The sequence below is a fragment of the Orcinus orca genome, chromosome 17 (assembly GCF_937001465.1).
Source record: "Orcinus orca chromosome 17, mOrcOrc1.1, whole genome shotgun sequence".
NCBI lineage: Eukaryota > Metazoa > Chordata > Mammalia > Artiodactyla > Delphinidae > Orcinus > Orcinus orca.
In genome coordinates this window covers 51,887,581-51,908,484 of record NC_064575.1, presented here as the reverse complement: position 1 = coordinate 51,908,484, position 20,904 = coordinate 51,887,581, and the positions used below count along the sequence as shown (strand labels likewise).

At 44.2% G+C, this 20,904-nt stretch overlaps 1 protein-coding gene across 5 annotated transcripts in view; it reads left to right on the top strand.

Moving 5' to 3' along the window:
* Positions 1-2,886: 2,886 nt before the first annotated feature.
* The window catches only part of SNX31 (sorting nexin 31), a 64,045-nt gene continuing 46,027 nt past the window's right edge, over positions 2,887-20,904 (top strand). For 2 of the 5 annotated variants that reach the window (XR_007472555.1, XM_033438189.2), the window contains exons 1-4: positions 2,887-3,077; positions 3,188-3,262; positions 16,912-17,026; positions 20,014-20,078. Coding sequence is in view for 4 of the 5 variants with exons in the window: in XM_033438189.2 (XP_033294080.1) it covers positions 3,012-3,077; positions 3,188-3,262; positions 16,912-17,026; positions 20,014-20,078 (321 nt within the window). In the remaining variant the exon portion in view is untranslated. The remainder of the gene's footprint in view (positions 3,078-3,187; positions 3,263-16,911; positions 17,027-20,013; positions 20,079-20,904) is intronic. The other 3 variants (XM_033438187.2, XM_033438186.2, XM_004275394.3) reach the window with 2 other exon arrangements.

Below are 20,904 nucleotides of genomic sequence, written 5' to 3'. Positions count from 1 at the left end.
TCGGATACAACCTAACTGTCCATGAATACACACACACACACACACACACACACACACACACACACACACACACACACACTCCATGGAATATTATTCAGCCATAAAAAAGGAAATCCTGCCTGGTGCAAAAAACATGGATGAAACTCGAGGGCATTATGCTAAGTGAAATGAGTCAGACAGAGAAAGACAAACACTATATGATCTCACATATGTGGAATCTAAAACAAAACAAATTCATAGAAACAGAAAGTAGACTGATGGTTGCCATGGGCTGGGGCTGGAGGAATGGGTGGTGGTGCTCAAAGGTATAAATTTCCAGTTATAAGATGAAAGAGTTCTGGTGATCTAATGTATAGTATGGTGGCTGTAGTTAATAATCTGTACTATGTACTTGAAGGTTGCTAGGAGAGTAAACCTTAAATGTTCTCATGAAAAAAACAATGTAGTCCTATGAGGTGATGGATGTATTAATTAACTGTATTATGGTGATGTATATATGTGTATCAAATTACTACGTTGCACACCTTAAACTTGCACAATGTTATATGTCATTTATATCTCAAAGTTGGGAAAAAAATACTCTAGCCAAAAAATGCTCACTGGCAATGAGTGATTAAGAGCTGCCTGTCAGGGGCAGAGATTGGGCATGGAGGAGGGCAGGGACTTACACAGAGGCCAGTACTGTTTTAGTTCAGCTTCAGGTGTGGCATTAGTTAAAGGAAGGAAATGGCCTTGTTTGGACATAGCCATGGGGTTGAGCCAGGGCCCAGCCCCTTCACAGGTAGAAGTAAGTTCCCAGGAGGAGTAGCCTGACCAGGATGCTCCGCTTTGCTGCCTGAAGACTGGACCAGATCCCAGAGCATACCTGATTAGCCTCTAGTCAAGGGGACACTCAGGGACACCCCTGCCTTGCTAGAGAGCGGCCCTCCAGATCAAAGATGGCCCATAGGCAAAGGATGGAATGAAAATCCTCTTGAAGTGGGTAGAGTGATTAACATGATTTCATAGGAGGACAGTGCCGTTTAAGAATCCACTAACATGCCCGAGGCCCCTGAGCCAGAGGCCACTGAGCTGGGATATGAATTCCTGCTGCCATTCTCTTAGCCGCTGCCTTATACAGTCTCCCTAACTCTAAGGCCCTAAGTCTCGATTCTCTTTTCTGAAAAACCAGAAGAGTCGAAGGTTCCTAGCTCAAAGTTACTGGGGAAATTAAATGGCATCATGTACATCAGAGCCTGGCACCCAGCAAGCCTGTGAGAATGAATGGGGGGCTCAGCGGTGCTGTTCTCCTTCCCTCGTCTCAGATTCCCATGTCAGGCCCTCAGCTCTTACCCAGTGGTGACCTGCATCTTTAAGGACTTTCCATGATTCTGATGAAATCCTAGAATAAACTATTCAGACCTATGAAAAAGTGATCTGTGACCTTGGAAAAGTTACTCCACTCTCTGGGCCTGTCATTGGTAGGATGTTGCTTTTACTGTTTACCTGAAAGGGTTACAGGAGGATTAAAGGGCAGGAAGCACAGAGAGAGCCCAGTGCCTGCCTATGACGGACACACATGTGACTGCTGCTTCCCTCCAGCCTCCTTCCACCCTGATGACCACCGTAAGGCGGGAGGAACGCCATCTTGGTTTAACTAAAATAACAGAAATAGGATTACTTTCCACAGCAACTAAAAATGAGAGACTGTTGAAAGGACTTGGGATGGTTAGTCCAGAGAACAAAGGGTTTATATGAGCGCAGCTAACTGGGTGCTGACACCTATTTAAAATCAGGGCTTCTTGGGGATAAGAGTTGCCCAAACCACTTCCAGTTGATGAGGTTTCTGGTATATTAAGGGGAAAACAATTGTTGAAGTTTCTCGTATACTACGGAAAAAAAACGATTTTTTAAAAGGAAAAATATTTAGTATTTAAAAAATACTAAAGCAGGGTTATAAATGCTGCGGCATACCTTAAGTGTTACATTTAACAAATGTTAACACATAAAACTGAACCTAATAGAATGTTCTAGTCATAGGGTAATTACTAGATGTATGCATATTTTGAAAACCTTCATTCACAGTGTACTGCAGGCAGTGTTGGCAGGTAATGGGACAGAAAATTTTTTCAACCCTGTCAGGGCACTGACTTGCAGAAAATGTTAACATTTTGAGTTTGAGGGTCGGTCTGAATGTGATCTGTCTCTGTCTCTCATGCCAGACCCAATGGAAGGCAGACTGGACATTCTGCAGGGCACAGAGATCAGAACGCGGCCGTGGGGCGGGCACTTGGAGAAGAGGGGCTTCTCCTCAGCTGTGCCTCCCTCACCCCTAACCCCCAGCAAGGAGCCTGAGCCGAGATGCTGGGGCAGTGTGGGGAGTAGTTAGTGAATTACTCATCAGGCAGGGGTACGGGACATCTATGCAGCTGGAGCAACGATTTTTAACTTTTGTGGGTTCGAGGAACCTTCTGAATATCCGATGAAACCCTGGACCTTCTCCCCAGAAGAATTCCATCACCTCACCCATCCAAGCACAACTTTCCCCAAAGAGCCCCCAGGAGTCCATAGACCCCAGGGTGAAACCCCTGGCCCGAGGGAGGCACTGGCACTTTCTAGAGTCTCTCTACCCTGAATTGCGTCTCAGGCCCCGCCTCGCACCTGGGAGCACTGCCCGGGGCGCAGGCCTGCCTGGGGTCTGTGCACGGGGCCCCGGCCCTTGGCCGTGGCCGCGCTCATCTCCCTCCCTTCCCGGGACCCGAGTGGCGCAGCCGGAGCGGGGCGGCAACCAAGAGGCCGGCCCCACCTGCGGACACTAGAGGCGAGGGGGCAGCGGGAGCCCGGCCCCGCCCCGGACCGCGGGGCCAGCCTACTGCACCCAGCGCCGCGGGGCTCAGAGCAGAGCACCGCGCCGCCGCCGCCGCCACAGGTCCGGCTGCCCCGCCGACTGCGGAGTCCGGATTCTCTAACCGCGCCGCCGCCGCTGCCACGGGTCGGGTTCCCAGCGCCGTTCCGGGGCCTCCGCCCAAGCCATGAAGATGCATTTCTGCATCCCAGTGTCCCAGCAGCGGCCCGACGCGCTGGGGGGCCGCTACGTGGTGCGCCGTGGGTCGTGGTCCGACTGGGCAGGGAGGAGGAGGCCGGTGACAAGGCGGGGGCGGGAGCTCACCTCGCCCGACTAATCCGGACGTGATGACTCTGTTTGCAGTTATACTCGGTGTACCTGGACGGGTTCCTGTTCTGCAAGGTGCGCTACAGCCAGCTGCATCGCTGGAACGAACAGGTGAGCGTATCCGAGGCGGGTACCAGCCCGCCCACCTGAGGCAGGTGAGGAAACGTGCGCCCAGGGGGCTCTGGGTGCTTGACTGTGGCAGGACACTGCACCTCTTGAGGGCTTCAGGCTCTTAATCCTGGTCGTAGTAACAATTAATTGTGAATTGCTTGGCATACAGCTCAATGAATACATGAGATCGCTCTTAATCACCTATAGCTGTGAAATGAGGGAATAGGGCGCAGGCAATTATCCCAACCCGTTCCAGCCCGGTGATCCCCACCAGCCCCACCTGGGCTCCATCTCAGTGCCAGCTGCTCCCCCAGGACAATATCCCTGTTCAAAATGAGCAAACGAAGTCTAGATCAAGGCGTAGTCTTAGGAATCTTGTACATGGGTGTTTAATCTCCTTTCTCCCAGAGTTTAATTTCCCCCTCTTTAAAAAGGTGTGTCTTTATTTTTGTTTTCAAACGAGGGTATTCATAGGTTTCAAACAGGGGCGGTCTGGAAACCCAGGAAACAGACGACTTATCAAGTCAGAAGGCCATTTCTCACTCTAGTTTCTCACAAGTCCTGATGGCATTTTCTTCCTGGAGGTAGACTGATTTATTAGCCTGCCCTAATGGGTTTTATTTTCCTAATAAGGAAGTGTTGCAAGTCTTTAAAGTGGGTTAGAGGAGTACGTGGGAGTTTGAAATGAACTCCGCCCTTCCCCCACACTCATGCACAGTGTTTTTTTGGTTTTTTTTTTTTTAAGATTTTGTGTACTGATTATAAAGAGCACATACCTAAAGTTGAAAGAAAGAAAGAGAGAGAGAGAGAAAAAGAAAGGAAGAAAGAGAGAGAGATGGAGGGAGGGAGGGAGGAAGGAAGAGAGGAAGGAAAAGAAGATGCTTGCCTAGGCAACAGCTATTAACATTTTTGGGAGAGTCCTTTCAGACAATCCTGGTTTCTAGTGAGTAGATACATCACGTTTCCTTTAAGACCATTTTCTGTTGATAGAGAGCTCAGTTCCATTGTTCTATTAAAAACATCATTGCAGTGAGCCTCCTTGCTCATACATCATAGTGCATTGGAAAAGTCCATTTTCAAGGTATGACTAAGTTTCTTTGGAGTCAACAAAAACAGGTGTAATGTAGTTGTTAGTTAATTTTTGTGCTTGTCTTTGAATCGGTAGCACCTAACACAGTGCCTGTGACCTGGTAGGTCCTCAGGAATGATTGTCAGTGGCTGAATAAAAAGGGCATGGATTCAGACTTCTGAAGGATGATAAGCTACTTGTGACCGAAACATGTCTGGGGAGTTGGGAGGACTGCACAGGAAGGCAGATGCGGATCTCGAAGGAAGAGAAAGTACAGGTCGTTTAGGCATTTGGAGGAGGAATTTGAGGGTCATATCCCGCCCTCATCTGTCTTCCTGTGTGTGAGGTGTGATCAGGGAGGTGACTATCACAGGGGAAAAGCAGGAGACTGCCGGGAGGAGCAGGGTGGGCGTGGGATTGACTGACCACTCTCTGGCTGGACACTTCACCTCTTCTCTGATCTTCAATTTCCCTTTCAGAAATAATCAGGTAATTGGTTATGGATGCCAACTTCACAGGGCACTTACGAAGATTAGGGTCCAGTTTCTCCCAGAGCGTGGCACATAGTTTACGTGCTCAGTAAACATTTTCTGACTCAGATGCTTGGAGAATTCCTGAATCTGGTCCTTATTAACCAACAGACACAGGAAAATGCTTGTTTTCAGGAAAATTCGGACCTATCCAATCTTAGAAGGTCCAGAAGTGGAGATATAAAGCCAGTTCTTTTGACCTTCTATTTTGGAAACCATGAACAAGAAACTGTTATTCACTGCAGTGGACTTTTTTTTGGTTTTTCTTTACTTTTTTGGCTGTGTCAGATCTTAGTTGCGGCACGTGGGATCTTCGTTGTGGCATGCAGGCTTCTGTCTAGTTGTGTTGTGTGGGTTTTCTCTCTCTAGTTGTGGCACGCAGGCTCCAGAGTGCTTGGACTCTGTAGTTTGCAGCACGCAGGCTCTCTAGTTGAGGCATGCGAGCTCAGTAGTTGTGGCGTGTGGGCTTAGTTGCCCTGCGGCATGTGGCATCTTAGTTCCCCAACCAGGGATCGAACGCTCGTGCCCCGCATTGGAAGGCAAATTCTTTACCACTGGACCACCAGGGGAGTCCCTGCAGTGGACTTTTACATATGGAATTGCCACAGCCCAGTGCCCTCTGTGAAGTATACAAGAGATATTGATGAATACTTCATATCTGTCCCAGGTTTTTCAAAATTCTAAAGTGGGGATTTCTTTATCCAGTTTCTAACTACCTTACACATGTCATTGCTTCTCTTTTCTGTAGGAACAACTTCATTTTAAAGAAACTATTTAGATCTTAGGAGGTGGCTATTGGTATTATTATTAATTTAAAACAATAACTAACATCAGTTACTCTGTGCTAAGGTTGGTGCCAAGAGCTTTCCATGTCATATCGTGTTTAAGTTTTACAACAGTCTTATGAGTTAGGATTATAATTAACCCCTTTCAACAGATGAGGAAACTGAGGTACAACTTGCCCAAGGTCATACTGCTAGTAAGTGTTGGAGCCAGGATTTGATCTCTAGAACCTGCTCTAACCCATTACATTTTGTGGTTCCTTATCAAAGTTGACAAAATAAATTGCATCAGAAAAACAATTGCATCCTAAACTACCATCCTGTTAGGCATAACATAATAAAATTCCCCAATTTTATGCATTGTGTGATGAATTTTGGTAAATGTTTACAATTACCACCACCATAATCAAGACAGAGAACTGTTTCCACACGCATAATATTCCCTTGTCCCCTTGCCCTTGGTCCCCTTCCTCCACCTCTAGCCCCAGACATCTGATTTCTGTCATTAGAGTTCCAGGCACAGGATTTTATTCCACCTGTCCAGGAAGCCCCTGTAAGTTTGGTATTGCAAGATGAAGAGTCCAAGTAAGGTTGCTAGATTTAGCAAATAAAAATACAGGATCCCCAGTTAAATGTGAATTTCAGGTAAACAACGAACACTTTTTTAGTATAAGAATGTCCCATGCAGTTGGGCTTCCCTGGTGGCGCAGTGGTTGAGAGTCCACCTGCTGATGCAGGGGACGCGGGTTCGTGCCCCGGTCCGGGAAGATCCCACATGACGCGGAGCAGCTGGGCCCGTGATCCATGGCCGCTGAGCCTGCGTGTCCGGAGCCTGTGCTCCGCAGCGGGAGAGGCCACAGTGGTGAGAGGCCCGCATACCACAAAAAAAAAAAAAAAAGAATGTCCCATGCAGTATTTGGGGTACTCTTAACTGGTCATCCTCTATTTTATCTGGCAACCCTAAGTCTGAGACTGAAGGGTTGGGTGACTTCTCCCAGCCACTTCTCAGCTAGTTTTATTCTTCCTATTCCATGGAAGATGTAAAATGGCTCAGAATTCTTAATCTAATTTAATACTAAGCACTATAAAAAAGGGAAACAGTATAAAGGCCCCATCTGTGTTTATGTGTGTGTGTGTGTGTGTGTTATGTGTATGTTTGGTGAGTATAAGTTCATTTCCAATTGATTTTTTGGGAAGTTCTGCATCACAGCAGAACAGAAATTTCATCTTAATAGAATTGACTGATTTACTCATTTACTTAAGAATATTTACTAAGTACCTATTAAATACCAAGCACTATGTTAAATTAAGTGAAGACTCTGACTTTAGCACGTGTGATTTTTGGATTTACAAATTGGATTTCTGTTTTGTATATTGGGGAACTCTGCAATCAGGGAGGAAGAACCTGGCCCAGGTGAAGTGGCCCCTGCTCCTACCAGCCAAGCTGTGTGGAGGCTAATGTCCATAAGACTGACCTGAGGAGAGATGGGTGTGTTTCCCAGAGGTCAGCTGCGCCCTCTGAAGCCCTGTCCCCACTGAGGTTCCCTTAAGGTCTGGCGGCTCCCCTCGCTGCTGAGTGCTGCCCATCTCTCTGCTGTGTGAACTGCCTGACCTGACTGCTTTCTGTGCCTTTAGATGAATAAAACCAGTTTGATCTATGCCCTTGTCTGTACCGCCTCCCTCAAGGGGACTTAAAGAGATCTGTAAAAGAAACCTTTAACTAGCTCATTTTGGCCATCCTGTGTGAGTGACGCTAGACTCTATGGAAAGGATGCTTGCTTCTTTGAAAACACCCTGCCAGTGCCAGACGTGGCAATGCAGACAAGCCATGGCAGCTTGCAAAGGATCCTTCAGTGGGAGAGGAGGGCTACACACCGCCTCAGTCTTCCTCCCTGCCGAGTGCTGACTCAGGCTCGCTTCTTTACCTAATCTCCCCTCTTTCCCCCACTCAGACCCTCTGTTCTCATCAAGCAGCCCATTGCCTCTGCCTGGCTCACTTCCCCCTTCTGGGAAGACCCCTGATTTCTGGCCCATGGGTTAGGGACCAGCCCTTTCTCAAGGTTCACCTTAAGCCTCACCTCCTCTGGGAAGTCCCCCTTGATTGCACAAGATGCCTTTCTCTGATTCCTGTGCCACTTTATGTTTAGACCTTGTCGCATTCCTTTTGTGTGTGTGTGAAGATCTTGTTTCCCCTGTTTATTTAGTTGAAAAACCCAAGTACTTAAATGAAGGAATGAATGAAGGCTGTAGGCATAGTGTATCCAGCACAGAATCCTGCTTTAGGAGATGCCCAAGAGATTTGATGGAGGAGGAAGATGGGAGGAAAAGAGGGCAAGGAGAAGGACAAAAGAGTAAAAAGACTGTGTCCAAGTTCTGCGCTGTAGGATCTTGGTTTAAGTCACTTCAGCTGCCTGAGCTTCAGGTTACTCATACTGTCAAGTAACCTTGTTGTCAAGGTGGAAGGATGTGAGATTGCCCTCGTTGTCAAGATGGGAGGATGACAATGTTAATGGCAGCGATGATCATCTACCTCACAGGACTGTTTTGAGGAAGAAATGGAATAATATACAAGACTAGTGTTCTTTGGTACAGGATATCACAGTCCAGATTGCTTTGAGCTTGTGGCCCTTTATCTGGAGAATCTGAGATTTTTAATACCAGGGGCCTTGGAGAGGTGGGATGAATGAGTCAACAGTAGAAAAAGAGACTGTAAAAAGGACAGCATTTGTGACTGTAATTCTACCTGTCCCAGGTCACCACTGTGGGATAGGAATAGGGGGCTGTGAGTGCATGGGATGGGGAAGGAGGTGACATTTTCAATTGGCCAGTAAAGTTCTCTTCATGTTAAGAGGCAGAACTGTATGATGGAGAAACTAGAACAGGAGATTGTGCTGGGATTTAAAAAATACGCTATCTGAACATGGTCTTTCAAAGCAAACAAACAAGCAAAAACACCTCATAATAAATGAACAGAAGAGGTGTGTTTTCCTTTTGATCTCTTGAAACAGTTTTTGAAAGAGTGATGGAGCTAAACTCTAATGCCAGATAATTCTTAGTATGTGAGTGCTTTTAATAGCTCAACTGTGTGCTATTTGAGACGAGTGGAAAAGACTGTATTTTGATAGAGTTGAAGAACTTATGGAGTCGGTGATTGACTTTTGGTGGACTTAACTGCTCAGTTTATTGTGTGTTTATCTCCCCACTTAGACCAGTGCTCAAGAAAGGAGGGGAAAGATTCCTTGAGAAGTCAGCTCAGGTTGTAAAACCTGCTGGGAGAGTTTTTGCTCTGGGTTGGGTATTAGGACCTTAATCCTTGTTGACTTTTTCCCCAGCTCTTGGCCTTAGGGCTCCCCATTCCGGATGCTCCCCTGTAGATGGGTAACCCAGGCAGCCCTACTGGCTCAAGGCTGCTGTGATTCCAACCAATTTGGGAGCATCTGCTACATTTATGAATACATGCCAAGGAAGACAATTGCCTTTTAAAGATCACTCACTCAGTTCATCAAGAAATAATTGCATGCAAAGAAGACAAATTTCTGCTTCTACTTCATGGAATTAGCAGAGATGGGGTGCATAAATTCCAGGTCGTTTGAGCAGCCCTACCTGGGATGGTGCTGTAACTGGGGGGCCTTTGGACCATCTCTGTCACAGCAGGAAAACTTCCTTGAATTTAAAAGAAACGTATCATTGCTCTAATATTTTATATTACTAGATTTAGAGGAAAGATGGCAAACTAAATGGCTACTGGGGTCAGGCAGGTAATTTAAATGAGAGGCACGGATCAGGTGAGAGGCAGTGGTGGGTGGTGGGAACAGCCTGAGAGGATAGAAACTTGGTGATTCCAGACCTTCCGATTCTTCAAGAGAAGCCGGAACATCAGTTTTTCTTTTTTTAATAAACATTATTTTTGTGGCCGAATCTTAGATTTATTTAAAAAAATGGTGAAGATAGTACAGAGAGTTCATCTACCCTGCACCCAGTTTCCCCTGTTGTTTTCCATGAGTATTATACTTTGGTTACAGTTAATGAAGTATTGATACCATGTTATTTATTCAGACTTCTTTAGTGTTTACCCAATGTCCTATTTCTGTTCCAAGATCCCACCCAGGTCCCACATTACATTTAATTGTCATGTCTCTTTAGGCTCCTCTTGACGGTGACAGTTTCTCAGACTTTCCTTGTTTTGAATGATTTTGACAGTTTTGAGGAGCGCTGGTCAGGTAGTTTGTGGAATGTCCCTCTATTGGAGTTTGTCCAATGTTTTTCACATGACCAGACTGGGGTTATGGTTTTGAGAGGAAAACCACAGGGGCCAAGTTTACCTTGGTCACCGGGCTGAGGTAGTGTTTGTCAGGTTTCTCCATATAAAGTTACTTTTTTCCCTCCTTTTCCACAGTGTGCTCTTAGGAAGGAAGTCACCATGCACAGCCCACACTTAAAGAGTAAGGATTTATGTTCCATACTTGTAGGATAAGTATCTACATACTTGTGGGATAAGTATCTACGTACATTATTTGGAAATGTGTCTATTCTCTCCAATTTGTTTATTTATTCAATAATTTATTTATTTTTAAAAATACATTTATTTATTTATTTATTTATAACTGTGTTGGGTCTTTGTTGCTGCGCACGGGCTTTCTCTAGTTGCGGTGAGCAGGGGCTACTCTTCGTTGCGATACATAGGCTTCTCATTGCGGTGGCCTCTCTTTGTTGCGGAGCACGGGCTCTAGGCGCGGGGGCTTCAGGAGTTGTGGCTCGCGGGCTCTAGAGTGCAGGCTCAGTAGTTGTGGCACATGGGCTTAGTTGCTCTGCGGCATGTGGGATCTTCCCAAGCCGGGCATCGAACCCGTGTCCCCTGCATTGGCAGGTGGATTCTTAACCACTGTGCCACCAGGGAAGCCCCTAAAATCGTAATTTTTTATACACGGGTTTTTAAGTCTTTATGGGAGGGATCAGCCTGCATTCAGTCTTAGCTTTTAAGTGTGGGTCCCAAGAGGGGGAGGGCAAGTTCTTGCTAATTAACAATCATCATTTTGGTGAGTTAACATTTTTCTGGAGCAGTAGGAGGAGCAGTGAGGCAATGGATCAAGGGGCTTAGGAAGAGGAGCCTTAGGGACCAGGCCACGTAGGGCCACAGTGGACATTCTTAGTCCTTACGTGTCCCTCACACTGCCCAGAACAGTGAGCGGGTCAACCACATAACAGGGCAACAGGGACATCCTGAGGTGGGTATATAAAGAAGATGGACAGGACATTGGAAACAAATCACTGCATATGGCAGTGGAGCCAGTGTCAAATCTGGGGTGACACCAATGACCCAGTCCAGAGTGCCTGGCTTAGTGCTGCTGTCCCTGTGGAGAACTTCCCAAGCAGGAGGGTGTTTCCGGGAGATGTGTACTGGTAAAAATGAAGCTGGAGACCCTGGTGGAGATGCAGATGTCAGGTGTGGGTAGTTCATGGTCAGGACACAGCAAATGGAGGCCCTGCTCGGAGGGGCAGGAGAGAAGCCAGTGGATGGGTGCAGTGTGTAGATGAACCACTCTCATCAAAGCCCTGGCAGTAGTGACCCCTTGTGGAAGTCCCTCAACCTCTCTGAGCTGGACACCCCTCCTTTCATAAATGGCAATAATAATAACTGAATCACAGCACTGGTTTGGTTGGGTAGATAAATGGAGTCAGTCACAGGAAAGTCATCAATATTGGTTCCCAGAGAAAAGATAATCCTGTCCATCAGCATGGGGCTGGGGTGTGAGCAGGGCTCCTGGTGTGGGGATCGGCTGGCAGAAGTGTCAGGATGGACAAGGTGTTCTTTCAGTCCCCAAACCTGGGTGGGGGGCAAGGGAGGAGTGAAGTGACCAGACTCCCGATATCCTGAACCAGGCAACCTGGCATTGAAGCCCAGATCCCTGTCCACTTCTGGGAGATCACAAACAGATCGTCTCTGTGCCTCAGTTTCCTCTCTAGAAAGGGTCCATTAGCTGCACAGGTTCTTCTTATTCTCTTACCACCTGAAACTCCTCCAACATCACTGCCGGCCATATGTGTGATATTCATAAGGCCCTTTCTCCAGTGTGAACTCTCTGATGATCACAAAGTCCTGACCTAGCAGTAAAAGATTTCCCACATTCACTGCAGTCATAAGGCCTTTCTCCACTGTGAACTCTCTGATGATCACGAAGTCCTGACCTAGCAGTAAAAGATTTCCCACATTCACTGCAGTCATAAGGCCTTTCTCCACTGTGAACTCTCTGATGATATTGGAGGCCACTCCTAGCAACAAAACATTTCCCACATTCACTGCACTCATAAAGCCTTTCTCCACTGTGAACTCTCTGATGATATTGGAGGCCACTCCTAGCAACAAAACATTTCCCACATTCACTGCACTCATAAGGCCTTTCTCCACTGTGAACTCTCTGATGATACCAGAGGCTACTCCTGGCAACAAAAGATTTCCCACATTCACTGCACTCATAAGGCTTTTCTCCAGTGTGAACTCTCTGATGTGCAAGGAAATTGGATTTGCGGGCAAAAGATTTTCCACACTGGGTGCATCAATAAGGTTTTTCTCCAGTATGAACTCTCTGATGTTCAATTAAGATGCACTTTTGGATGAAAGATTTAGCACATTCCTTGCATTCATAAGGCTTTTCTCCACTGTGGATTTTCCTATGTGCTCTGAGGTGCTTCCTTAGGCTAAAGGATTTCCCACAGTCACTGCAGTCATAGAGCCTTCCTCCACAGTTAACTCTCTGATGTCCAAGGAGACCAGATTTGCGGCTAAAATATTTTCCACAATGGCTGCATTCATAAGGCCTTTCTCCAGTGTGAACTGGCTCATGCTGAATAAAGTTACATGTTTGGATGCAGGCTTTCCCACGTTTGCTGTACTCACAAAACCCTTTACTAGTAAGGACTCTCTCATCCTGAACAAGTATTTATGTGTGACTGGAGGCTTTCTTGCCTTCTCCCCAGCTGTGATGACCTGTTCCACTGTGAAAAACAGCTTCACACTCCTTACTGTTCGGTTTCTTCTGGTATTAGTGGCCTGTGGCTGAAGTCCCATGTTGGCCACGAAGTCGTTCCCAATCTCCATGTAGGTAGGTAGATTCCCTATTGTGTGGATTGTGCAGCTCTTCCAAAATGAGGGTCTCCCCATGTCATATCACATGGGATTCTCTCTAATATGTGGCTTCTGGTGCTCTTGAAGGTTTGCAGTGAAATAGAATTGTTTCCCGCATGCCCCACATATGTATGCTTTCTGCCCCGTATTTGTTCCTTGCTCCTCAGCCAAGTGCAAAATGTCTCTCAAGACTGGGGTGCACATCTTACAGGGCTGGGTCTTCTCAGGAGACAAACCTGCCCTGGGGGTCCTCATCTGTGACACTCCTTCTGCAGATACGCTCTGTTCAGAAGGTGTCTCTTCATCCTCAACTCCAGGAAAAGAACCTGCAGGAATTCCCTGGCAGTCCAGTGGTGAGGACTCAGAGCTTTCACTGCTTTAGCCTGGGTTCAATCCCTGGTCAGGGAACCAGGACACTGCAAGCCTGAATCCTTAGCTGCAACTTTGGGGCTACTGGTGTTAGGGCACTAAGGAGTAGGGATGCACTCTGGCTAGCCATAGTAACCACAGCACATGACCAAGCAGTTGAAGAAGAAAGCAGTATCCATGGTCCAGATGTGAGAATGACACAGCAGCCCCTAGGGAAAAGGAGAAAGGCAGAACCTAGCTCAGAGGATAGGGGTGGGTGTGAGGGCCTTACCCAGCATGCATACAAGTGCAAAGTTCTCCACCATGACATCAAGGTACAGGTGTATCTGAACCTCATCAAGAAGACACCATTCCTCCCAGGAGAAATACATGGCCACATCCTCAAAGGTCACAGTGCCGTGAGGTGGGTCAGTCAGCGCAGGCACGGCCATCAGATCCTTTGCGCGGAGCGGCAACAGTCCAGCAACAGGGTCAGACTCAGCATGGTTACTCCCCACCTATTCAATAACTTATACCTATGTAGACTCCTAGATATTTAATTTATACTTTAGGTTGTACTTCAGTAAGACTTTATTTTATTGTTCAAATTGTTCCAGCTTGTCCTATGGGAGCTCTTTCAGTTTGCTCCTGTGTTTCTTTGACATACCCCTATTGTTGACTTTTGTTTGTTTTGTCCACTTCCTTATTTTCTGGTGTACAAGATGCCCCAGGCTCACCTTGTATATTTCCTGCCTTGGTCCTAGAGTCAACCATTTCTCCCTGGAGCGCTTGTTGCTTTTTGGAGAATGATATTAGAAACCAAGATCTGGGCACCAGATGTGTTCCCTGCTACTGCAGTGTCATTGCTTCTAGGCCCTCTCAGCTGACACAGCAAGAAAATATATGTGTATATATGCATGTCTGTAAATACTTCTATGTGTAACCATCTGTATGTATATTAAGTTAAACATGAGTTCATACCAATATCTCTGACAATAATCCACTACCACATGGCTTACTCTAGCCTATTCCCTTTACTTACCTGAAAACTCTCATTCCAACAGTGAGAAACCTGACTCCCACTATCTGCCATCCATTTACTTAATTATTCCATTCTGTACACACATATAATGGTATTAGAATTGTTAACCTGTACCTGTGTAGGAAACAACTTTATCAGCTAAAGCGCAGTACTTCTGTACAGCTTCTTTTGCCTTTACTGTTACAGGCTCCACTCATTTGCCAAGTGACTTAGGTCAGCACCTTTTCTCTCACCCCCTTCCTTGCAGTTGTTTCATATATTTGTAATATAGTTAAATTGTTTACTCACATTCTGCATTCTATCCTGGGTTTTTCCCCACTTCCTAAATGATTTTTTAATATATTTGGACACATTAAAGTTGTATTGTAAAGTTCAGTAGATTTGACAAATGCAGAGCCTCATGTATCCACAATGACAGTATCATACAGACTAGTTTCACTGCCCTAAACAATTCCATGTGCTTCACCAATTCAGTACCCCCATCCCAAGCTCCTGGTGATCATTGATGTTCTCACTCTCTCTATAATTTTGCTTTTTTCCAGAATATCATATAATTGAAGTCATATAGTATGTAGCTTTTTCAGACTGGCTTTTTATTTATCAATATGTATTTAAGATTCCTCCATGTCTTTTTATGTCTTGACAACTCATTTCCTTTTATTGCTGGGTAATATTCCATTGTAGGGATACACCCAAGTTTGTTTATCCATTCACATACTGAAGGACATCTTGGTTGCTTTCAGCTTTTGGTGGTTATGAATAAAGCACCATTTGTATGCCGGTTTTTATGGACATAGTTTTCAAATCTGTTGGGTAAATAACTAGGAGTGTGATTGCTGCACTATGTGGTAAAACTATGTTTACTTTGTAAGAAACTGCCAGACTATCTTCCAAAGTGGCTGGACCATTTTGTATTCTCTCCAGGACATAACTTAAAAAATTTTTTAATTGCAAAAATAAATGTTGGCATCAAATGAAAATTCTTTAGTAGTCAAACAAACAACCTAGCAGACCAAACAAAACAAATCAGGGAGCTGTATCTTCCCTACAGGTAGGCAGTTAATAACATTTCTAGGTGTTAGATCAACACTGTCCAATAGAACTTTATGTGCTGGTGGAAATGCTCTATATCCTTTGTGTCCAATTCAGTAGCAACTTGCCACATTTCCAGTGGCTATTGAGTATTTAAAATGTGGCTTGTATGACTGAGGAACTGAATTTTAAATTTTATTTTATTTTAATTTAAGTAGTCACAGACAATTAATGGACATCTTATTGGATGGTACAGTTCTGGGCCACTCTAAGGATTTTGACTTGTACTTGAGTGAAATGGGATGCCATGAAGGATTTTGCACAGGGAAGAGGAATGATCTGACTTACATTTTTAAGTTATAACCTCAGATTCTGTATTAGGAATAGACAGAAGGGGAGCAAGGGCAGAGGCAGAGAGATCTGTTGGAAGGCTACTGCAATAAACTGGAAGAGATGACAGTGGTTTGGGCCAGGGTGATGGCAGTGGGGGTGGAGAGATGTGGTCAGATTCTGGATGTATTTTGAAGTTAAGGCCTATGCAAGGTAAATATTTGCCAAACACACACTGTATTTTTGACAAAGGTCATGGAATGAAAGTTCTTATTTGTTTGCAGTCTCATTTCTATTAGATCTGCTTTCATTTTCTTTAAGCCACTGAGCCTTCCTGCTCCAGAGGTACCATGTTAAAATCTCAGTGGGTTTCTTACTGGTTTCCTTTCTCCTATTTTAAAGAGAATGATGAGGTATCTTATCTTCGAGCTATCACTGTAAGCGTAAGGCTAGAATGAAGGAAGATGCACTTTTGGTTATCTTAATTTTAAAATTATTTTTGATGCATCCACTATGAGCTTGCATAAAAATAATTTCCGCCATGGTCTTGGGTCATGTGTGGGTGGGGAGGAGGAAGGGGCCTGGTTGGGTTTCTATCGGGATCATATGTCAGCATTATAGGAATTCTAGAACCCAGCGCTGTCAACTAGAAATATAACATGAGCCACGTATGTAATATAAAATTTTCTGTTAAAATTTTAACATGTTAAAAAGCATAAAAAGAAACAGGTGGAATTAATTTTAAGAATATATTTTATTTAATCCAACAGATCCAAAATATGATTTCAACAGGTAATCTATATAAAAAATTATTAACGAGATGTTTTGCATTCTCTTCTCTCTGTACTAAGTCTTCACAGTCTGGAGTGTATTTTACAATTACAGCACATCTCAGTTCAGACTAGCTGCATTGTCAGTGGCTACCAAATTAGATAGCACAGCTGTAAACATCTGCTGTTATGTTCAGATTGGGTGGGGGGCATGGTGGGGGAATTAAATTCCTAACTCTGATCATTGACATCACAGATACTATTGGGGAATTAATTAAATATTAATATTGTATGACGTAATATTAAGATTGTATTGTATGAATATTGTATGATGTGACTGGTGGGCAGTTTTGTAAAAACAAATGAAAAATTAAAATGTACACCATATCTATCAAACTCAGACTGGAGTTGTCAGTCCATGATATTTCTAATAGTGTTCTAGAAACCTTTACAGAAATAAATTGCTCCTTAAGAAAATCGAGGTATCTCCTTTTGGCCACCAGGAAGGGTTCATTTTGAATAAAGTGCTGGAGAGAGACTTGCCCTAAGAGGAGGCTTTGGTATCTCACCAACCCTGAATTTCAGGCGCTTTGCCTTAACCGTGTGTTTTCTGGATCTTTCAGCTGAGGCGGGTGTTTGGAAATTGCCTGCCACCCTTTCCACCAAAGTACTATCTCGCAATGACCACATCTATGGCTGATGAGAGAAGGGACCAGTTGGAACAGTATTTGCAAAATGGTATGTATTTGGATCTTTTAAAACAGATTTATCGAGATGTGAAAGTCACCCATTTTATATATTTACTCAGTGGTTTTTAGTATATTTACACGATTGTGCAACCATCACCATAATCTAATCTGAGGACATTTTTACCGCCCCAAAAAGAAATCTTATACCTATTATCAGTCAATCCCTGTTTCTCTCCTCCACCAGCCCCTGTCTTTATATACTAATTTATGCCTTTATAAATTTGCCTGCTCTGGATATTTCATGTAAATGGAGTCATAAAATATGTGGTCTTTGTATTTGGTTTAAAAATGCTTTGTTTAGATTCAGCACCCCGCAGCCCCTGCCCCCGGGGGCTCTGTGTTGGCTTTGATTGTAGAAGTCAAAGAAATATCTCTGGATTAAGAGTGAACAAACGGATAAAATGAACGGCTTACGTGAAAGTTCTCAGGAGATAGCGGAGATGTTTACTGGCAGTGCCAGAGTTGGTTATTCCATCTCTGTCTTCCCCAGGAGCCATGCTAAGGCACAGGGATACTCGGAGGTCTGCTCTGGCCCTGTGAGGCTGGCAATACAGAGGTCCTGGCCCACTGCTGGGTTCCTGAAAAGTGTTGTGCACAACAGGACTGAGCTCTCACAAACAGAAGGGGGTGGGGAGAAATAGAAACATTGGCATTCAAATATTTAAAGGTTTAAAAAGCGGGAAATGGTATAGACATAAAATGTTTTAAAAATATAACCCGTCCAAAGAGTATAAAATGAAAGGTACATTCCCTTCCACCTCAGATCCCCAAGCCTCTAGAAAAAACCACTATTACAAGTGGCTTGTGTATTTCTCAGAAACCATCATGTGTATTCTAGTGTGTGGGTACATCCCTGCTGGTTAAACACAAATTGAAACTTACCTTATACACGTTTCTGTATCTGAAACTTTTTATTCTGAAAGAATTTCTGATTTACAGAAAAGTTGCAAAATTGATGCAAAATTTTCTGTATTCTCTTTACCCAGATTTCCCAAATGTTAACATTTTATATTTGCTTTATCATTCTCTCTCACTTTCCCATGTCTCTGTTTGTATTATGAATGTGTGCATACATATATATTATATATAATTTTTTGAGATGCCTGTTTTGCATATACAAGCCAGTTTACCCTTAAATACATCTATGCGTATTTCCTAAGATCGAGGACAACTCTTCTGTAACTACTGTATAGTTATCAAAATCAGGCAATTAGCATTGATATAATAATGCTATCTAATATAGAGACTTTATTCAAACTTCACCAACTACCCCACTAATGTCCTTCATAACAAAAGAAAAAAAGCTTTTTCTTCTATATGCTATTTTATTCCTTTTAAAATATTACTCTTACAGGTCATTCTAGGTGAGAGATTATAGATTTACCTCATTATTTCTCAGGGCTACACATATTTTTTTTAAACATAGTAAACAGAAATTCTAGAAGTCATTTATTTTCCATTCATCTTTTGTAGTGGAGACTATACCTCTTTTAGACCTGTTAAATAAACGCTTTCAAGCTCAAAATGTAATATCTTTTGAATTTTCATTCCTTCTTGGTTTGTGTTCTCATATCTTCATGAAATACTCCTTTTAACAGCTGGCCTTTTCACAAATGATCACACTGCTTAAAGGGTCACTTCTCCAGGCCTGGCCTTTATCTGTAGTCAGGATGCTTTGTGAATCCTCTTGGAAGGTAAAGGAAGGAGACAGTGCAGCATAGTGCTGTGACTGTGAACATAGGCTCTATTCAGACCTCGAGTCAAGTCCCAGGTTTGCACCTCGCTGGCTGTGTGACCTGGGGCAAGACACTTACCTTCTCTGAGCTTCAGTGTCTTTATCTGTAAAATGGAGATACTATTTACTTCAGGCAATCTTCTTTTGTTGCGCAGATTAAGTGAGCTAAAATATACCAAGTGCTTTGCGTAGTACCTGGTACTTAACAGTTGTACAGTAAATACTAGTTGGATGAACACTTTTTCAATAGCTTTCCCCATCCCCAAGGATCCACGCTAATGATTATAATGATTAGTTTGCATACGTGGCACACATATTCCAGAAAATAAGACAAGAGCTTCTTCCCCCTTTAGAAAAGAGGGAGTACCTTTTACAAAAAACAGTTTCTCCTGTTACAGAGACACTCTCTCTCTTAGTTACTTTATTTTGAAAAACATGGCATCGTTTGGGAAGCACTACCTCAAATGACCTCAGTCAGTGCTAGTTTTGAATGCTGGTAGAAGTTATTTGACAAAATCAGTAAAACAGCACCAAAAAGAAAGACATTTAATACAGATTTAGAAATTGGATAAGTTTAGCTCAAGTGCAGGGTCCAGGAGAGGACTTGTGGGGAGGAAGATAAGAAGTGAGGAAGCCACTGAGAAGCACTTCACGTGTGAGTGTGAGGTCCTCAGGGGAGAGCCTTGGCCCATCTGCTCGGGCCACAGCGCTGGAGCTTTAAAACTAAGGGGCAAATTGCTCTTATAAGTATAGAAGAATGAAATTTTAAATATCTGACAGCCTTATAATTGCTTTTTTTTTGGTAACCTCTTGAGAGCTCCCATCGTGAAAAGAGGTCCTCTTAATCAGTGTTTCTTGGTTGATTTAAAATTACCAAGCATCCTGCTAAAGTGGGAGTCTAGGTCCAAGTTTTCAGATCTTATTGCTACCTCGTATTAACCCCATCATCCTTCTAGTAGGGGCAGCTAGATAGATATTGGGCCAGGGGTGTGCATGAATAAAGTAGGATTCCTGGAAACAGTCAGCCGGATTGGTGTGATGGGTTCATGCTGCCTGCGAGGCTGCCTGGAGGAGGCGGGCTTTGTAGATTTTCTTGAATTTGAGAAGTCACAGGCTCCATCGCCTTCAAGGAGGCAGCGGTGCACTGGCAAGGCCTGGAGGGCTTCCTGGAGGACAGAGCAGTTTAACAGAGCAGTCAACCCAGCCCAGTGGTAACCTGGCTCGCTGTCCCTGTTTTTCAGTAACCATGGACCCAAACATGTTGAGAAGTGATGTCTTCGTTGATTTTTTGAAACTGGTGCAGCTGGTAAGCTTGCTTTTCTTGACTAAGGTCATTATTTCACTGCAGAATATGTCTCCATGTGTGCTTTTCTGGTCATCAGCCCTACAGAGCCTGGATTCAGATAAAATACATTCGTTTGGAGTAACAGGAAAATGGTTCCTATTTTGTTGCTTTGGAAGTTGAGATTCTAGATGGAAAATTAAGTGTGTCACTTGACCTTTTGCCCACTTTATTTAAGCAGATACCTTTTTTCCTGTAGTTTAAGCATTGTGCATCTCAAAACTGGCCATGGAGGAGAGAACCTTTTACCATTAAGGGCCTCCATGACAATTGTGGGACCCTACTTTTGTAGCTGGGACTTCCAAGTGTGCCACAGTGAAGACCTCAGGACAGCAGTAATAGCCATGCCAGCTATCACTTGTATATTCTCTGCTCCTGACTTTATCGTAAACGGATCATGGAGAAAATTCAGTCTCAACAGAATGACAGACAGCACCTCCCTTTCCTTTGTTGGTCTAAAGAACAACTGTCCTCTTGTCCCCTAGAGGCTGGAACTTGGCCAAGTACATTTGTTTAGCACGGCACCCATTCAGGTGGTACACATAGGAACATTTTTATGCCTGCATGTACATTCTTTTTTTTTAATATGTAGATTTAATTAATTAATTAATTTTTGGCTGCGTTGGGTCTTCGTTGCTGCGCGTGGGCTTTCTCTAGTTGCAGCGAGCGGGGGCTACTCTTCGCTGTGGTGCACAGGCTTCCCATTGCGGTGGCTTCTCTTGTTGCGGAGCATGGGCTCTAGGCGTGAGGGCTCAGTAGTTGTGGCACGCGGGCTTCAGTAGCTGTGGCT